Raw genomic sequence first — 18,882 nt, 5'->3', positions numbered from 1 at the left:
TGCTTTCAGTTCTGCTTCTGGGTCGCGTGCTGAGGCCAGCCCCACAAATAAAAGCCATCACTTTTTTCTCTCTCTCTCTCTTTCTCTTTCTTTCTTTTTAAATTTTTTTTTCCAAAAAGAGACCGAGGCCAGCCACAAGATCTTCTAAGAGGCCGTGACATCACGGCCCAGGTGACCACAGCCCAGCCAATGGGCCAAGGCCGCGAGCTGGCTCCTTGCATCCTGTGAGCTGAGGTTGGGTTGACACTGTGAAGGCCTGGTCCCTCAACCACAGACCCACAAGGCCAGGCCCTCGGCCGCCCTCGGGGCCCGGCGCGGGAGCTGGTTGGCTCCTGGGCCTCCCCACCCACGGCCGCCCTCGCACCCACTGGAGCCTGGGCTGCCGGGGGGGTGAGCCCCGTTCATTCATTCCCCGTGGTGCTGATGCTGGGCCTGGCTCTGCTCTCGCTGCCCTGGAGCTCCGGCGCCCTGGCTGCCGAAGGCCCCTTCCCGCCGTCTAATGATACACTCTGCATACGCTTCTGTTGAAAATTTGTGGCTAGACATTCCTGTGGGACCGGGAATCCAAATTCTTGGGTACAAACAGAAACTTACTTTCCTTGGGGATTTTTTTTCCTCTCTTGCTCACACACACACTCTCGCGTTCTTTCCTTTTTTCTTTTTCATAGCAGTAGGGGGAAAAAAGAGACAAAACAAAACAAAAAAACAAACAAAAAGCAACACCACCATCCCCCCCTTTATTTTCAAAGTCGCTAGGAAAAAATAAAACAACAGCCAGCCAAGTCGATCCCAACCCAACCCCCTGAAGGGCTGAATCCTCGCCTTCCTCAGAGCGGGGCATGGCATCGAACAGCATCTTCGACTCCTTCCCGACCTACTCGGCGACCTTCATCCGGGGTGAGTAGCAACTGCCCAGGGCCCTGAGCCGGCCCCCCCGGGTGGGCTGTGGCCAGGCCCCCGGCCACGTCCCTGCACCGACCGCCCTGGCTGCCTTCAAATACATAGCCTGTCTACCTAAAGCCACTGGCTTCTGAAAGCCTCAAGTGGGAAGAGGGCTTGGTGGCCTCCGTGGTCTCCCAGAATGGAGCGTGTTTGTGGGACTTTTATCCTGAGCTGGTGAGGACAGTTAGTGGTGGGGGCAATAGATACCACAAGAACTCAAAGGCCAGACTTCAGAGGGTCTTGGGGTAGAGAGGACATGGAGGGTGTCCCTGAGACCCAAGGCTTCCTGTCTCACTAACGGGCCCCTGGGTTCTGCAGCCCCAGCCGGTGGCGCTCGGCCTGGACTCAGGCAGACACAGGCTCAGGGAGACATTCAGTTCTACCAGAGCCGGGCCAGCTGCAGGCGAGAGCCAGGGAGCAGACGGGGGGGCCAGGCCACGCCTTAGGTCCGGAGGGCTTCCTGGGGACCTTCTCCCACATTTCCCGGGGTCATCACTGGGCCGCGGGAGGCACAGCCAGGAGAGGGAGGCTCCAGCTTCAGCCAAGAACGTGCGCGGCTCTGGGTCCCGCAGAAGCTGGATCAGCGTGGGGTTGGGGGTGGGCATCTGGAAGGTCTGCGGACTTGGTCACAGGGGAGAAGAAAACGTTTTGGGGTGTTCATGGCCTAGAGGGATCCAGGGTTATGGGTATTGTCCTTCTGGAGAACAGGACTCTGGGATCCCCCAGTTAGAACTTCTGATCAAGGTTGGAACTCAGAGCGAGACCTGTTTTGCCTCTGTCTGACCCTTCGGGCTGATGTGAGCTGGGCTCAGACAGCACCCCCCCACAGCCTCCTCCCCCATCCGTGGCACAAGCCCAGATGCAGCTGCAGCACCTGGGATTAGGGGTCAAGAGGCCACGAGTCTGAGTCCCAGCTCAGTGGCTACCTTGCTGAGTAGCCTCAGGCAAGTTCCTTAATCTCTCTGTGCCCCCAAACAGATGCCACTCCGGCTGTGACGTTCTGATTGTCTGAGGCTCAGAACGAGCTGTGTATGAGTGCAGTGCCTCTGGGCTGTGTGTGGGGACCAGTTCTCCAGAACAGAGGGGCTGAGTGGGATCTGAGTGGGTTTGGGAGGTTGGTGCTGCCTTTTCTTAGCTGAGGCGGTCTGCTGAGATTCAGAAATCAGTCTGACTGTCTGTCTGCCCCTTTGATCATCCTCCGGTACCTCTGCTGGCTGACGGAGTGCCTCAGAGCTAGTCCTTGGGTGGCCAGCTTGAGACAGGGAATGAGGCACCTAAGGTTTCTGCAAGGCCTGCCTGAGGTGGCACCCATTCCTCCTCCCTGGAGAGAAGCTGCGGCAGACAGTGGCTGCAGAGGGAGACGAGTGGGGGAGGGGGGGCCTGCTGCCGGTGCCGCGGGAGCCCTCCCTCCAGACCTGGTCGTGGCTGGTGATGGGCAGCAGCCGCAGGTCTGGGGGCGAGAGCAGTGTGCTCCTTCCTTCAAGCCGCTCCTATTATAACACTGATCCCTTTGTAGTCCTCAGAGCTAATTAAAGGCAGTTCTGTGGCAAGAAAATAAGAGTTTATAAAAACCATTTGTTGGGTCTTTGTAATCTGTATTTCTCCCTAAATGAGCAAGATGGGGAAATGTAGAGTTTAAAACAAAGGAACCTTGGCCCACAGGACGGCGAGGCTGCCCATGTAAAATGGGCTCCCAATGCCGTGAAGCCTGAGAGATGGCAGACGCAGCCCGATGGGGAGCACCCGGGGAGAGCCAGTGGCTTGGGCCCAATGTGTACCCAGAGGCAGGGGCCTGCTGGGCAGAGAGAGCCGATCCCTAGGGGACAGGGATGTGGGGAGGCCTCAGGGTCTGGGGTCTGAGGCTCTCCCTGCAGCTCCATGTTCTGTCCATACCATGTGACCCTTCTCTTCTGCCCAGTTCTATTCCTTATGTTCTGCTTACAGCGTGCTCTCTTTGGGGGATCTGCCTCCCAAATTCTGTCCCTGGGGGTTCACACTGCTGCGGCTGCGAGTTCTGTCTGTACAGAGATCCAGCCTCCGGGTCCTGTGGTGCTTGACTCTACGCTGCCTACACAGAGTCCTTAACCTATTCTGAGCCACGGACCTTTCTGGAGTTACAGGAAGCCTCCAGACTCCTTCACAGAATTGCATTTTTAAATGTGTAAAACAAAATCCAAAAGACTGCAAAGGAAACTAAATCTATAGAAACAGAGTTATCAAACTATAAAAAGCACATTTGTGAGATGGTGACCATGTGCCTCTGTAGAAACACACTGAGTGAAAAGACCCCACAGTAGACCCAGTAATGGCTGTAATGCAGGGGTGATGAGCGTTAACAGCATTTCAGGATAATCTGTGAGTGAAGAATGTCTATGATCCCTATAGCTGCCAATAGCACTGTGGGAAAAGATGCTAAATGTTAGAGGTCGATGAACGGAACAGTTTCATGGGTTTTATGCCCAAGTTCACAGACTCCCTGAATCCTACGCAAGTAGGAGCCCCAGGTCTGCAGTCCTGAGCCCTTAGCAGGAGCTAATGGGTCTTGGGAATTACCATCCCCAGAGAGCTGCTAAACCCCTGGGTTCCCGATTTTAGAACTCTTCTCAGTTCACTGTGCAGAAGTTTGGGAAGAGGGTGGAGAGGCATTTGATTCCCACCCTGAAGCAGAGGTGAGGAAGACACAGGGCAACGCTTAACCCAGAGAGGTGGCAGGTGGGGCAGAACCCCAGAAACTGAGATGGAAGGCAGGAGAGGGCACAGGGGCCTTCTGGGGTGCCTCTGTGGCCTCACAGTTCTCCAGCCTTCTCCCATCTCTTCTCTTGGGATCCTCCAGGCAGGACAGGGGTATGTATTCTTCTCTGGGAAATGGGGAAGCTGATACCTAGTGGCTGTGACTTGGACATATTACGTGACTATGACCAAGTCCCTTCTCTGGGCCTCAGTTTCCCCTCTGACAAACACAGGCAATGGCCTTGAGGTTGCCTGAGGACCCACCCACAGCTCCACTGGGTCCAGCACCTTTATCCTAAATCTGTGCCATGAGGCCTTTCTTTGCAACCCCATAGCAGGCCCCCCATACAGCACCCAAACCGTGCTTCACAAGCAAAGATGGCCTCCCCAGGACACTGAGGCAGGGCACCCCTCCAGGGAGGAAATCTGAGGAAATGGGCCTAAACCGTCACATGCAGGAATCAGGAGATTCTGGGGAGGCAATGGTTTTAATTTATTCAGTAATTTCGCAAAAGCTTGTAAGAACAGAGTATAGATATTCAAGCTTGGGCTTTGGAATCAGACTCTCGGGTTCAAGTCCTGACTCTGCCCTTCGCTGACTGTGTAGCCTGGGGCAAATCACTTCCCTCTCTGTGCCACTGTCTCCCATCTGTAAAATAGGCATGAAGATCACACCAACCTCATGGGGCTCTGGAGAGAATTAAATGAGCAGGGTGCCTGGCACACAGTAAGCACTTAAATGTCTTCATTCTTTTAATTACTATGAGCCTGGCCTTGTGCTGAGAGCATACCGGAACTGGGCCCAGGCTTTCTGTGCTTGAATTGCTCACAGTCTGGTGTAGAAAGGGATGCATTATATGAGACTTGTGCCATGGGGGAAAGAACAGGGGCTGAGCTCAAGGATGGGCACTGGCCCACGTGGGGAAAGAGAGAACAATTCCCCTGGAGAAGTGACCTTCAGCTGCGTCTTGCAGGGTGAGGAGGGGACAAAGGGAAAAGGATATCTCAGGCAGAGGGAATGGCCTGGGTGCAGGGGCAGAGACAGTAGAGAAAGAGAGAACTCTGGGCACCCCGGGGACAGCTGGAGGGCGCGGTGCAGGGTGGCAGTGCTGGAAGGCGGCAGGAACAGCCACGGCTCCCTTAGCAGTGGTTGGGGAGCTGGTCGGCAGCTCCTCCCTGAAGACATCTCAGAGAGATGGAAAATGGCCTCCCAGGCATGGTGCGGGGTGTGGACAAAATGGCCCTGGGCAGGTCTAGCCAGGATGGTCCGACTCAGAGGTCTCCGAACAGGAAGGAAACTCCCCAGACCAGAGAGGACAGACACAGCTTTCCTCAGCTCTGGGCAGCGGCCGAGAACGGGGGACTCTCCTGGTTTTAGCGCTGAAGTCCCGAATCCCAGCTCTGCCAGAAGACTGGTGACTGAGCGCTGTGCCATCACAGCGTCCTCCGCCCCACCAGCCCTGGGGGAGGAGAAGACCGCCCACCAGCCATCCTGCGCCCACTATGGCGCTCACCTGGAGCCCCATCTGCTGGGCCCCTTTGACGGTGGCTCCCGACGCCGCCCTGCACACATCCACCTCCCCAGACCACCCTGCCTGCCCAAAGTGCCCCCCAGGAAGGTAGGGTCTGGGCGGGCATGAGCCGGTCCCACACAGTGGGACTGTGTGTCCAGAACTTCCCCGTGCCCACCACGGCGGCCGGCGGCCCCCCAGCAGCCTCCCTGGTCACATAGAGGGCCCATTGACTCCGCGGCCTTGAGGTGGCCGCATCAAAGCTGAGGCTTGCTCGAGTACCTGAAGGGGTGGGAGAGTTTATGGAGGGAAGGGGGCTGGGAGACAGATGGCCCTGAGCAACAGGGCCTGAAAACCCGATCTTCCCGAAGGCTCTGAGAGGCAATGGGACAGCAGCACCTTCTGATCCCAGCCTTGCCTCTGAGCCAGTCCGGACTCCTCAATGGGTGTGGAAAAGGGCCTGGGTTCAGGGTTCAGGGGCAGTCAGAACACCAGTCTTACTCCCTTCTCCTGGGGAGGCCTCATCCGGGGACCTTTCCTCAAATCCACCACTCTAAGTGTACCCCTTGTACTTGGGAAGCCTCACACAATCGTCAAGACTGAGCTCCAACATCTGCTCTGCCAGGGGTCCTCCCCAGGGCCACCTGTGGCCTCCACTGAGCTTGCAAGCCCAGGGCCAGCACCCTTAGTGCTGAGTACCCCACCATACTTGGTCAAAGTAAAGGGAAGGAAGGGAGGGAGGAAGAAAAGGAAGAAGAGCTTTAGCCTTGGCAGATTTGAAGCACAGGCCCTCCATCATAGGCCTTGAAATAGTACCTCCTTGACGAGGGTCCCCATGCGCAGGAGTGGAGACCTGGGGGCTTGGGGAGGCTAGGGATTGTGGGGCTAGGGCTGGAAGTGAGGCTCTGGTTGTACTTTAAGAAGTTACAACTGGGAACAGTGAGTCAATTCAGGAAAAGTGGCCAAGAGTGCGACCTCCTCATTTTATAGATGGGAAAATTGAGGTCCAGAGAGGGGTATGGGCTTATGTAAGGTTAAATTCAGTAGCAGGAAAACCAAATGTTTTTAGGTTACTTGGGCACCAACCATCCACCTTGCACATAGCTTTAGAGTCAGACAAACCAGGTTTATGCTGTTTAGTAGCTAGGTGACCCAACGTACTACTCTGTTGTCTCATTTTCCTTTGAGTCTCATTCTCTTGTCTGTCAGATGGGGCTAGGGGCACTGACCTCAAAGGGCGGTTACAAAGAGCAAACGTGACCCTGCCCCAAAGCCCTGTGCACAGCACCTGGTAGGTAGTGAGCACTCACCTGGCATGGTCGGCCTCCTGACGGGCCCGGGCCCCCTGGCTGTACGTCCAATTTGATCCCTTGTCACTTGGCAGGTGTTGCCATGTCTGGCTTTCTCAGTGCTGGAGAGGGGTAATCACGGGGAGACTGTAGGACAGTCAGGTCCCTTGTCAATGGCTCCCAGGTGTGGGGGGAGAGAAGAGGGAGCTCCTTGGGGAGGAGGCAACATAAAATGTGGTTGTAAGCCCAGGCTGCAGCCAGGACTGCCATTCCCTCACTATGTGGCCTTGAACAAAATGCTTCACCTCTCTGAGCTCAGTTTTCTCATCTTAAAAATGGGGAGAACAAACAATAACCACTTCAAAGCTTGTTGAGTGGATTTAATGAAATGATGTATAGTATGTACTTTATGCAGAACAGAGTCAAGCCCTCTGTAAATGCTGGAAATTATTACTCTTTAATGTCCCTCTGCTCCTGGGCAAAAGAGTCTGTCTGACTCTGAGCAGGATGGGGAAGGTGAGAAATCTGCCTCTCTCACCTCAAGGCCGGGCTTGCTGGCCATCCCTCCCGGGTCCCTCCCCTTCTCCCCCACAGGCCTTGGGGCCCCACCCCTGGCCTCCGCTTGCTGGAAGAGGTGCTCCTGGGAGCAGGATGGGTTCACAAGCCCTCTTGTTGTTGCTACATGGATGGAGAGAAAGGAGGGAGAATGGACTAATGGATGAATGGATGGGGCCTGACCTACCTGAGAGCCTTCCAGCTCCCCCTTCCCTTCCCCCTTCGCTGTCTGGCTTGTTCTTTGAAATGTTTGCTGGTGGGAGCCCAAGCCCTCATGTCCGATCAACACGGCAGTGAGAAGGTTTAGGTTCCTCTTTGGGGTTTTCTTTTGCGTCTGGGAAAAGCTTTTTTGGCAAAAGGTTCAGACTTGCGTGTGGGCGGAAAGAGCAGGCACCCATAACTTATGATTTGCAGGGGTAACTGAAGTCATTCCCCCCTCCAAACATCCTCCATTGTGTGACACAGTGACAGGCATTCCACCATGAGCCCCTTGGGGGGAAGCGCTGCCCAGGTGGCCTGCTGACAATGCAGGGCCCTTCCAGTCATGCTCACTTTCATGTCAGTGAGTCCACCTGACTGCTCACCTTTGCTAAGACGAGAACCGTGACTGGGTGAGGAGCAAGCAGAGGTATCAAGGGAAAGGAAAACTGGGGCATGAAAATGGAAAAGAGGGTGAAGTGAAAGGGGACAGGGTGGGGACAAAAGGTCCATTTTGGTTATGCCTCTGCCCCAAACTCAACTCAACTGGGTGCCCAGGAGCTGAGAACCAACACCCCACAGCCCCAAGAAGTGCTCCTGACCCTGAGGGTCTCTCTTCAGTCCTCTCTCAGTGAACCTGAGTTCTGCACCCCCACCTCTCCACACCATCAAGGAAGTAGGGGTGACAGCTAGACCCGTCTCCACCCATAGAGGAAGCAGGGGCAGTGGGGTAGACCTACCCCACCCCCACATGGAGGAAGCAGGGCAGCAGGCTAGACCTGCTGAACCCCCGCCCACAGCTCTAGGCATCCTCATATCTTAGGAAAGGGTGTCAGGTCGAGGATGATTGGCATAAGGAGCCCCATGTTGGTGGTCATAGGGGCCCAGGAGAGAGCCTGGTTCTCCCCTATGGGGCATCCATAGCCCTTCCCAATGCAGAAAGGAAGCCACTCCTGAGACTAAGGCAACTTTAAAAAGACTGGAAGAAAAACACTAAAATGTCATAGTTTATGCTTCATGGTGCAATTATGGCAGTGGTGGCTCCTTAGCAAGCATACCTCATTTTACTTTATCTCTACAATAATCCACGTAGTAGGTGGTATCATTATTGTTCCCATTTTACAGATGGGAAAACTGAGGCTCAGCAAAGGGAAGTAACTCACTCAAGACCATGCACCTAGTAACTGGCAAAGCCCCAGTTCAGATTAAAATCTTTCTGACATCAAAATCAGCCCCACAAAACTCTCCCTTCTACCTGGTAGACATCTCTTCTTCCTTTAAGGCCCAGACTCACCACATCCAGAGAGTCCTCCCTAATCCCCCCAGGCAAGGTGATTCACATCCTCCTCTGTGCAACCAGAACACCTTCAGACCCTTCTCAAATACTTCCAGAAGACTTCCAGAAAGGGTGGAGTCTGAGATGGATCTGCATGGGAAGGAAGGAACACTGGACATAAGCAAAAGTGTGGAAGAAGGACACGTAAAAACAGTTTCCTAGAGATGGGAGGACTTGTGAATTCTATGGAGAGGTTGAGGGAGAAGAGTCTGGAGAGAAGATGGGCCAGGCCTGGAGGCTGGGCATGGCCTTCAAGGTAGTACGGGGTCCAGGCACAATCCGGAATAGGCAGTGATGTGGGGCAGGGCATCCCATGATGCACCAGGCTGCCTTCTGAAATAGGTCAGTGCACACGTGCACCTTGAGCACGTGAATGTGTGTGACCAGAGACCACAGGGGCCCTCCGACACCCGCTCGTGGGCCCTATTTTTATCACACATATGAGCAACCAGGGCATACTTGCTCTCAGGCACGTAGAGTGCTGCGTGGATGGGCATGTCTCTGGTCTGAAGAAGACAAGGTCAGCAGTTCAAAGCAATCGAATGAGACCCACCCCAGGAGTATCCTAGGACCAAGCCACCAACACAATTTGCAGCACACGGTGCAAAAGGAAAATTCAGGGGCCCTTGTTAAAAACTCATGATGAATTTCATAAGGGTGACTGCAGAACGTTAAACCAAGCATGAGGTGCTTCTAAGTAAGGGACCTGAGCGACTGCATGGCCACCATGCCCACGAGGCTGACGTTGCTCAGCACAGCGCCAGACTGCAGGGGCCCTGCACCGGAACAGAAACCTGTCTGCCTTTCCTTCTTGTATGCTTTATTCCTTTGATTTGTGAAGGTTTCCATTCTTTAGAGTCCACAATTAAAATAATAATAATACTAAATTACAACTTTAAGATTTTAGAAGCAGCAAGCACATTAGGGAATCCCCACCCCACCTGCATTTCATGTTGTAAATTATCTAAAAGACCTAGAAAATTTAAAAAATAAACTCTGTAATCTCAAAATCCAGAGAAAACCACTATCATTTGGTATATTTCTTTCCAGACTACTTTTCCCCATGTCTGGCTTTTGCTGCTAAAGGATTTTTTTCCCTCTGTGGGTGATGCCATTACAGAGACATATGACATATCCAGGAACCTCATCAGGTATGTTAATAATCATTATGCATATATGTCAGCATACGTCTAGGAAGGGTCTGGAGTAGCTGTGCCCAACAGAACTTTCTGTGATGATGGAAATGTTCTGCTCTGTTTCCCGTTACTGTGGCCACTTGCCACATGTGAATATTGAGTATTTGAAGTGTGCCAGCCCACATCCACAACTGCTGCAACAAAGGAACTGGATTTTTAAATATTATTTCATTTTAATTATTTTGATTTAAATAGCTATGTGTGGCTAATAGCTGCCTTGTTGGGCCATGGAGATCTGCAACAGTGTTCACCTCACTGTTAACCCCAGGTTATCTCCTAGGATGCAGTTATGGAGTTTTTCATTTTCCAATTCAAAATGTTCAAAAAGTCTTATATACCACAAGCATGGATCGCTTTTGTAATCAGAAGAAAGCTACTTAAGATTTTAAGTTTGCAATACATTCAATGCTGCAGGGAAAAAAATAAATTTAGATTTTTAAAAAATATATCACTGGGGAAGATTGATCCTGGCAAAATGACATCTATTTTTATTTTTCCTATCAATGTACAGAGAAAGAACATGGGGTTTATAGTAAGAAGCTGTGGGTTTGTCTCCCGGATCTGCCTCTTACTGTGTGGTCACTTCACCTCTGTGAACCTCAATTTCCTCATCTGTAAGATGGGGATATTGATGCTATTGACCCCCCCAGGCTGCTGTGGGGACTGAATCAGACAAAGAAAGTGAGAGCACAGGACCAGCTGGGGGAAGCAAGCACGTTAGTGGAGATTTCTGTAGAGGTGGAACCACTTGTCTTTGTGAGGGGCACTGCTCAAAACCCTCTCCTACCTACCATTTCCTAGAAACCAGGAAATGAGGGGGACATCTTCCACTGTGTGTTCAGCAGATGTTATCAGGTGTTGAGCAGAAATAGAAGGGCTCTGTGACCAAGTAAATTGGGAAGGGCTGTACCAAACAACATTCAAGAGTGTTTTGCTGCAAGACTTTTCAGAGCCTTTGATATGCTAATGAACACAGGCTTCTCAGGACTGGTGTGCTGTGGAGCCTCTTTTGGGGAAAGCTGCTTTAGGGAGAACTATTAAATATGCCAAGGCTACAGGTGCTGTTGGGGCAGAGAATTGTCTTTTCAAGGACAGAGGAAAGGGAAATTTGCTGGACCTTAAATGCAATAAGGAAAAGTACAAAACTGGAATTAATAAATACATAATTGTCTAGAAAATTTTAATTAGGAAAACCCAACTCTGAAATAGTTATAATATTAGCAACAAACTCTTACTTAGCTCTTGTTAAAGCCAGACACCAAGTGCTTTACGTCTCTTTGCTCATTTAATCCTCACAACCCTTTAAAACTAATGCTATGATTAAGCCTATTTTATAGATGAGGAAACTGAAGCCCAGAGAAGTTTAATCACCTGCCTGAGGTCACCCAGCTGGGATTCAAACCTATGCACCTCACCACAGCTGGTAGCACTTCCACAAGCCTAGCCAGTCAGTATTAGTTCTGCCACTTTCTTGCTAGGTAAGTCATTACCTTGTCTGGGCTTCAGTTTCCTCATCTGAGAAATGGGCCAATTATCACTTGAAGACCTAGAGACGGAAGGTTTGCAAAACACAGTGCATAGACCACTCAGACGGCACTTGGTGTATGGTGGTCCTCTCCTTCACTAGTACATAGTTGGGGAACCTGAGGCACGGAGAGGGCAGGGAGGGACAAAGTCAAAATAGAGCTCATGGAGAGCACTACAAGAAGCTAGCCCCAAACCCTGTGGCTGGCCCAGGTCCGCACACAGCACAGGCAAAGGGCTTCTTTCTCATTTGGTACAGGCCTACGTTACCATTCTCATAAGAGCTCCTTGATGCAGGGCTCTCCCTCTGGGCTCCTCCACCTGAGTTCTGAAGCCTTCCTAGGGGTCTCTCCCACCTAGTGTAGGTTCTGTTTGACCCAGCATCACACCCCTAGCCAACTGCCCTGGGCATCCTGCCCTGGGTACCCTGAAATTCCCCTCTCGGGTCCCAATGTGGGGTGAGGGGCATGCACACAGACATACCTCTGCCCCATTCATGAACCCCATGCTTGCCCCCAGGGTACATTTTCACACCCTAGGTCGCCTCTCAAATTGTGCCAGCACTGAGCTTGGCATTGTATATATATCACTGCTGATGCTCAGAGCCCCCGAAGGTCAGTATTTTGTCCCCATTTTGCAGAGGAGGAAAGTGAGGTCCAGAGAAGGGAAGTCACTTGCCTAAGTTCATGTAGTTTATAAGTGGAGGAGCTGGGAATTCAAACCCAGGCTCTGCTCAGCACAGCCACAGCGGAGCCAGTGCAGAGGCCTGGAGCCCGGCCTTGCTCCTCTGCCCCGCAGGCAGCACCTGAGCGTGAGTGCCAGCATGGGGAGGACGGGCATGTGTGACCTGCACACCGCGTTTCAGGTGAGGACTTGAGTGTCTGTGAGCATCAGCAGTCACCCCACAAAGGTTCCCGTGTCCAAGGAAGTGTATGCTGCACATACAAAACAGTGACGGGTCGAGAGAGACCGTGGGAGAAAGCAGAAAGCTTTTTGTCTGCTCTTTGAACAGGGACACCATATTTTCATGTTGCACTGAGGGCCACAAATTGGGTGGCTGGCCCTTCCAGAGGGCTAGCGGGACATGCAAGGCCCACAAATATATGGCACAGGTGGCAAGGGAGCCCAGACCAGACCTGCCGTGTGGCTTTTTCCCAAGTGAGAGGAGGGAACAGTAGCTCCTTGGATCTCCTGGGATGTCCCCAGCCTTGCCAGGAAGAGGAGACCCCGTCCAAGGTCTTGGGGACATGGAAGCCCTTCTGTGGGTGCCTGAGGCTGCTCAGGGGTGTGCACCAGCTCAGACTCCTGGGGTGGCCCTGTGCTCTGAGGGGAGCTCACCTTTTGGCCAACTGCACGAGGGGAGCTGGGCTTCTATGCCCACCTGCCTCGGCCAGGCCCCAGACCAACACCCAGCCCCCTGTCCCAGGGAGGCCCAGGCCACAGTGGTGGGTGGGCTCCTAATGGACTCCTGGTGGGTGCACAGGGGACTAGTGAGGTGGGCACCTGGCCTTGGCTTTTGGACACATCATGGCCTATTAAAAGCTCCTAGAGGCCCTGCTGATTGGGGCAGGCAGGATGATAGCTCAGTCAGTGACAGCCTGTCCTGGACCAAGCTGTGGTCTGCGCCAGGGCCCAGTCTGTGGCCGTTTGGGGGTTCAGACTAGGGCCTAGTCTTTCTTGTTCATGGCTGAGTCCCCAGCGCTGAGTTAGATCTGACTCATAGGAGATGCTCAGTAAATCCTGCTGGGGGAATGAACAAATGAACACAGTTGGCCCGGGGGAGCCAAGCCCCAGACCCCAGGAGTATACCCCGTGGGTTCAAATGTCAGCTCTGCCACCTACTCCCTGAGGGAGATATTCATCCTCCCTTTCACCTCATTTCCTCGTTTGAACAATGGGAAGAATAACAGCCCAGAGAATTTACTAAGACACTATTTACCAGCCCTTTGGCAACCCTGGTAAAATGCTCAGCATGTGAGAATTAATATGATTATATTAAGAAGTCTTGCAGACCCCTGCCTCCTCGAAGATACCCACGGTGTTCACACCCTAAGAGTTCAGGCTTCAACAATTTTTAAGTGTTTTTCTGTTACTTCCAAGTTTGTTCATTGTGCTCACATTACTTGTATCTCAGTGGCTGAGCTTTGGGTGAGGGATTTGATGAATGTTGTTTATTAACAGTTCTGTTTTAAATAGACAATAAGTAAAAGGAGCAAAGTCAGAGTCAGTTCGGCTCAGGCATTCACTGGGGTCCCAGCTTCCTGGACGCCCCAACAGCATTTGGGCCCTGTCCCTTCCCCCACGTGCAGCGTGCCTTCAGGTTAGACCAGCGCCAGTTGAGGGGTCCTCGGTAGGATCTGTGGTTGTGGTGGGATCGGGGGGCCTGTCACCAGCTCAACAGTCAAAAGTCTGGGTCCTGCCTCCACCCCAGACCCCCAGGCTTGTGTATCGACCAAACCCCCATGCTCACCCCACCCCCACCACACATCAGAGGCCACACCCGCTGTGACAGATGCCCAGCTTTTCAGGAACCCTGCCTGTGGGGACCCAGGGACACCTGGTCTGTGGTCTGAGGGAGGCCGCAGGGGGAAGCTGCTTTGCCCCTACCCAGTCTGGCCCCTGCTTCTCTAGCCAGGAAGTCCCTCTTCTTCCTCGGAGTCCCAGACACTTGCCACAGGTCCATGTCCACTAGGCTGATACTCTGGAGGAATGAGGCCTCACCAGAACCTAGATGGGGCAGATGATGGGACGGAGCAAAGGCCCCAGCTCAAAAAGAGGTTTTCCGGCTGAGAAAGGCTTCAGAGATGCCTGGAGGGGACCCCTCATCTGACAAGTGGGGAAACTGAGGCTGAGAGGAGAGGCGTACCCTGCGTAGGGTCATTGCAGGAAGGTGGACATGGAGCAGGAGGCCTAGTGCTGTGGGAGTGACCAGCAGACGTGGCAGTGAGTAGGCAGGCCTGGCCAAATGTCTCTGGGCTTCAGGTTCCTCTCCCGTCACACAAGGGCTGTTCAGGGGCCTTCCAGCTCCAGCAGTCTGATCATCTGGGGGCCCTGGAAGGCTCCAGGGAGCACCAGGTAAAGTCCACACAGCTCCCTGGGTGGTGGGGGAAAGAGGATGCAAATAGGACGGCTCCCCAGGGACCTGGGTTAACCCCCTGAACTCATTTCTGGCCTCTTCTTCCTGTGAGGTCAGTTAAAAAATAGCCTCCCATCTGCTGAGGCTGGTGGGGGGGCCAGGCTCCACCTGGGCTGTCAGGTCCTCCCAGCCCAGCCTGGGACTGAGACCTGCCCACTCCAACCCCCCAAAGACCAGGCTTGGCTACTTGTGGCAAGATGGAGCATCTGATAGAGTTCTTTCTCCCTTTGACTCAGCACTGCGTATCACCACCACACTGCTCAAGCAGCCACCAGCCCAGAAGGCTGTTGTCTGAGTTCCTGCTCCCCCATTTTACAGATGGAGAAGGTGAGGTGCAGGAGACAGGATCTGGCCATCCAATTCTCAGGCCAAAGTTTGTCTTGTTTGCCAGTGATGCTGGGACCATGTCCCCCTCAGGCAGCAGGCAGCAGGTGTCGTGCACCCCAGATTATAAGGCTCACGGCTCCCGAGGAAGCATCAGGAGTCTATGCAGGTGCAGCCCCTGGGGGTTGGGAGACTCAGGCTCACACGGAGTCAGGCTGACCTGAGGTGGGTCCCAGGTGCCCTGTTCCCCTGCTTGGTGACTTCAGCTAAGCCACTTCATTCTCAGACCCTCAGCATTCTCATCTTCAGGATGGGAGACAGCCATCCCAACCTCCAAGGGGACTGTGAGGACACCGTGAGATGCCCGCTGCCTAGTACGTGGTGAGCTCAGTCAACAAATTATTAACAAGTGTGATGTCTACGCAAGCTGAGGTCATGAGCACCCTCAGATCACGGTCATCCCTGAGGCTGTTTCAGTTGGAACTGAGTGTCTGAGACAGAAGCCGTGAGCCTTAGAACAGAATGTGGACATATGGCTGAATAAATGGGTATTTACAACCTGAATGGAAGGAGTGAGGCCTTGGGGATAGATGGTGCCTTTCTTTGGAAGAGGTCAGATAATTCCCCTGGTGTCCTGCCAGGCCGGGAAGGCCGAAGACGCTGGTGGGAGTGGGGCCGGAGAGCAGCAGGCAGGCGGCAGGCACCTGACAAGCTTAACAGCGTCTACACTGGGCTCAGCGATCCCAGGCCCAGAACTTGTCCTAAGGGAGGAATCAGAAATCAGGCTAAGACGTCCAAACTAGGGCGTTCCCAGTGTCTTCATAATAAATCCACAAACGGCCAAAAAGGCTGACCAACCACGAGGGAACTCTGTGGTGGTCCCGCAGGGAGAGGGCTTCTCCACACCCTTGCCCCCACTGTGCCTGACAGCACAGACTGGCCCCCCTGCCTTCGGAAAGAGGATTTAGTGACCAGGAACTCACATGATACGTTGGTGCATTTCAAAACAGCATGTAGTGTATGTTCCCAGTGTTATAAAAGGGAAGGTCAGGGGAGAAGAAATTAAATCTATACATGCAGTAGGAACACCAGAAGGCTAAAAATCCAGAATGTTAACAATTGTGCTGGGTGGCAAGATTATGGGTGGTTTTCATTTTCTTCTTCATAATTTCATTATTTTCCAATTTTTCTTTAATGAATATGTGTTATTCTTATAATCAAAAAAATGTGCTTTGTTTTAACAGAGGGGGCAGATTAGAGATTTTTCTTCCCCTTTCATGGACTCTAAAACTGAGGCCCACTGTGGGAAAGATGTTCGTGCATCCATTCATTCATTTGCTCATTCATTCACTCATTCATCCTCAGATGCTTCTGGAAACCACCCTAAAGCCATGCTCAGCTCTAAGTTCCATGACCAAAGAGCTGAGTGACCCAATCTCTGACCTCAAGGAGGTCTCAGTCTGGGGGCACAAAGGGCACAACAGCAAGTCCTTACAATGCATTCAGACAAGAGGCCAGGGAAGCAGGGAGGAGAGAGAGGCCAAGGCTTCTTGGAAGTATCAGAGAAGGTCTCACAACAAAGGGAAATTAGGATAGGGCATTGGTATACAAGCAGGAGTTCTGCAGTCAGAGATGAGGGCAGGGTACCCTTTGCAAAGGCACCAAAGGCTATTAGAGGATCCCCTGTGTGTGCAGAACATGTCAGGAGATAAAGCTAGAATGTTCTTTGAGCCAGGTTCAAGGGCCTTGAATTGCCTGGCCCTGCCACTCATTGGTTGTGTGATTTTAAGCAAGTTATTAAACCTCCTGGGCCTCAGTTTCCCCTTCTGGAAAATGGGCCCATGACCTCATTTGGTTACTGCAAGAACTGAGTGAGTTCATAATTGTAATGCACTCAGAACAGTACCTGGGATATAGGAAGGACTACGAAACAGTTTGCTACTGTTATTTGCTAGTATTTATACTCTATCCTGTAGGCATTCTGAAAGCCAAAAGATTTTTTAGCTAGAAATGAATGCTAATTCATTCATTTCTTTATTTCACTTATTCAACAGATGTTTATTGAGATGCTGGTATATACCCAGACCTTTTTTAGGTACTAGGGATAGAGTTGCCAGGCAAAATACAGGACCCCCAAATTATTTGAATTTCAGATAAATAATGAATCATTGCAATATCTGAGACAACTTTATACTAAAAAAGAGTTCATTGTTTATCTGAAATTCAATTTAACTGGGAGTTCTGTATTTTTATTTGCGAAATCTAGCAGCTGTAAGTGGGAATGCAACATCAAGTGAGAAAAACAAAAATCCTACCCTTGTGGAGTTGACATATGGGGAAAAAGAGATAATTCATAAGTAAAGGTATAACCTATCAGGCAACAATAAATATGAAGAGTATAAATCAGAAAAGAGGGGTGTGTAGTTTCCTACTGCTACTCTAACAAATTACCACAAATGTAGTGACTTAAAACAATGAATGTTTATTATCTTATAGTTCTGGGTGTCAGAAGTCTGGCATGAGTCACACTGGCTCTCTGCACTAAGATCAACCTGCCGGCAGGGCTGTGTTGCTTTCTGTAGGCTAGGGGAGTGTCCATTTCCTTACTTTGTCCAGTTTCTGAAGGCTGTCCACTTTCCTTGGTTGGTGGCCCTTTCCTCTGTCTTCACAGCCACCACTGGGCCAAGTCTTTCTCATGCTACCATCACTGTGATTCTCCTGCCACTTTTCCATATTGTATCTCCCTCTGACTGTCATCTTCTGACCCTTGTGATATACTGGGTATATTCTCAATAATTCCAATAAGAATATTCTCCCCCCATCTCAAAGTCCTTAACCTTTATCATATCTGCAAGGTCATTCTTGCTATGTAAGGTGACATATTTACAGACTTCAGGGGTTGGGAAGTAGGCATCTTTGGGGGCTATTATTCTGCAGATACCAGGGGCTCACAGAAGGCCTTTCACAAGGAGCAGTGGGGACCTGAATGAGGCAAGGAGCTGAGCCAGTCAGACAGAATGCAGAGGGCTCTCCAGGCAGAGGGAATAGTATGTACAAAGGCCCTGCAGTGGGCATGTGATTGGTGTGTTTGAGGACTGGCAAGGAGGCCAGTATGGCTGGAGTGGTATGGAAAAACAGGAAAGTGGAAGGAAATAAGAAAAGAGAGCTGGAAAGGGGTGCTTGTCACACAGGACCCCATACAGCTAACTGGAAGGGCATCACGGTGCCCCTCCCCACTCCTGGCCCTCAGTTGCCCTCAGTCCCTACCGCCAATTCCATTCTGTTCTGCTAAGCTGACACCCACTCCAAGAGTGCTCACAACGAAGGCCAGATTCCTCTCCGAAGTAACTGCAAGGTTTGAAGGGAGAGGGTTTCCCTGCAACATGAGGGATTCCGCTTAGATGTTTAAAAGAACTTCCTGTGTGCTAGCAGGCAACTGTCAGGTGCCAACCAGAAGGAGTGACACCTCGTGGGAGACTAGGTCTTGACTGAGAGTCAGGGAGGCTAGTGCCCTCAGGGACCTCGCATTCAGAGACCAGCTAAGCTCCTGAGATGACCTGGGGGGGGGTGAGTCCTGACCCCTTGGCCACTGGCTGTCCTGTGACTTCAGAAAGCCATGTCCCTTCCCCAGACCTATTTCTCCAACACAAGGGAGTTGGACTCAAGGATTCTCAAGGTTCCCCCAGTGTTGACCAGCTGTTATTCTCATACTCTAAGACTCTCTGATTCTAGGGATCATATATTCTAGGACAAAAACCTCCCAACTGAGTGACTTGAGGCAGGTTACTTAACTGAGCCCGTTTCCCCACCTATAAGCAGGAATGGTCACAGAGCCCACCTTCTTGGGTAGGGTGGCGAAGAAGGGGTTAAACTGCATACAATGCTCAGAACTGTACCTGGCACCCAGTGAGTGCTCAATAAATGTGAGTTCTGGTGACAAGGGTTCGAACACCCCCCAAGTCTCGGAGCCTTGAGTCTGTGACCCCATCTTTAGGAGCCTGACATCTGCCAGCTGTGGGATTCCAAGTCTCCAGTCCCCTCCACTGCCAGAGTGCCCCCAGTGTCCTGCCCCCCCCCCACGTGCTGGGTGGCATGCCTACCCCACAACCACATGAAAAGCCATTCCCCCAGGGTGTCCCCA

General features: G+C 52.1%; 1 protein-coding gene across 4 annotated transcripts in view; it reads left to right on the top strand.

Moving 5' to 3' along the window:
* Window positions 1–389: 389 nt before the first annotated feature.
* Window positions 390–18,882, top strand: part of RUNX3 (RUNX family transcription factor 3) — a 57,007-nt gene continuing 38,514 nt past the window's right edge. The window contains exons 1-2 of one of the 4 annotated variants that reach the window (XM_073233423.1): window positions 390–576; window positions 750–897. In XM_073233423.1, the coding sequence (XP_073089524.1) occupies window positions 840–897 (58 nt within the window). In that variant the 5' untranslated portion in view covers window positions 390–576; window positions 750–839. Of the gene's footprint in view, window positions 898–18,882 lie in introns of all 4 variants that reach the window. The other 3 variants (XM_037017918.2, XM_037017916.2, XM_037017917.2) reach the window with 3 other exon arrangements.

Source organism: Manis javanica, chromosome 4, assembly GCF_040802235.1.
Source record: "Manis javanica isolate MJ-LG chromosome 4, MJ_LKY, whole genome shotgun sequence".
NCBI classification, from domain to species: Eukaryota; Metazoa; Chordata; class Mammalia; order Pholidota; family Manidae; genus Manis; species Manis javanica.
The sequence above is the reverse complement of the archived record's forward strand: the minus strand, read 5'-3'. Positions and strand labels throughout refer to the sequence as shown.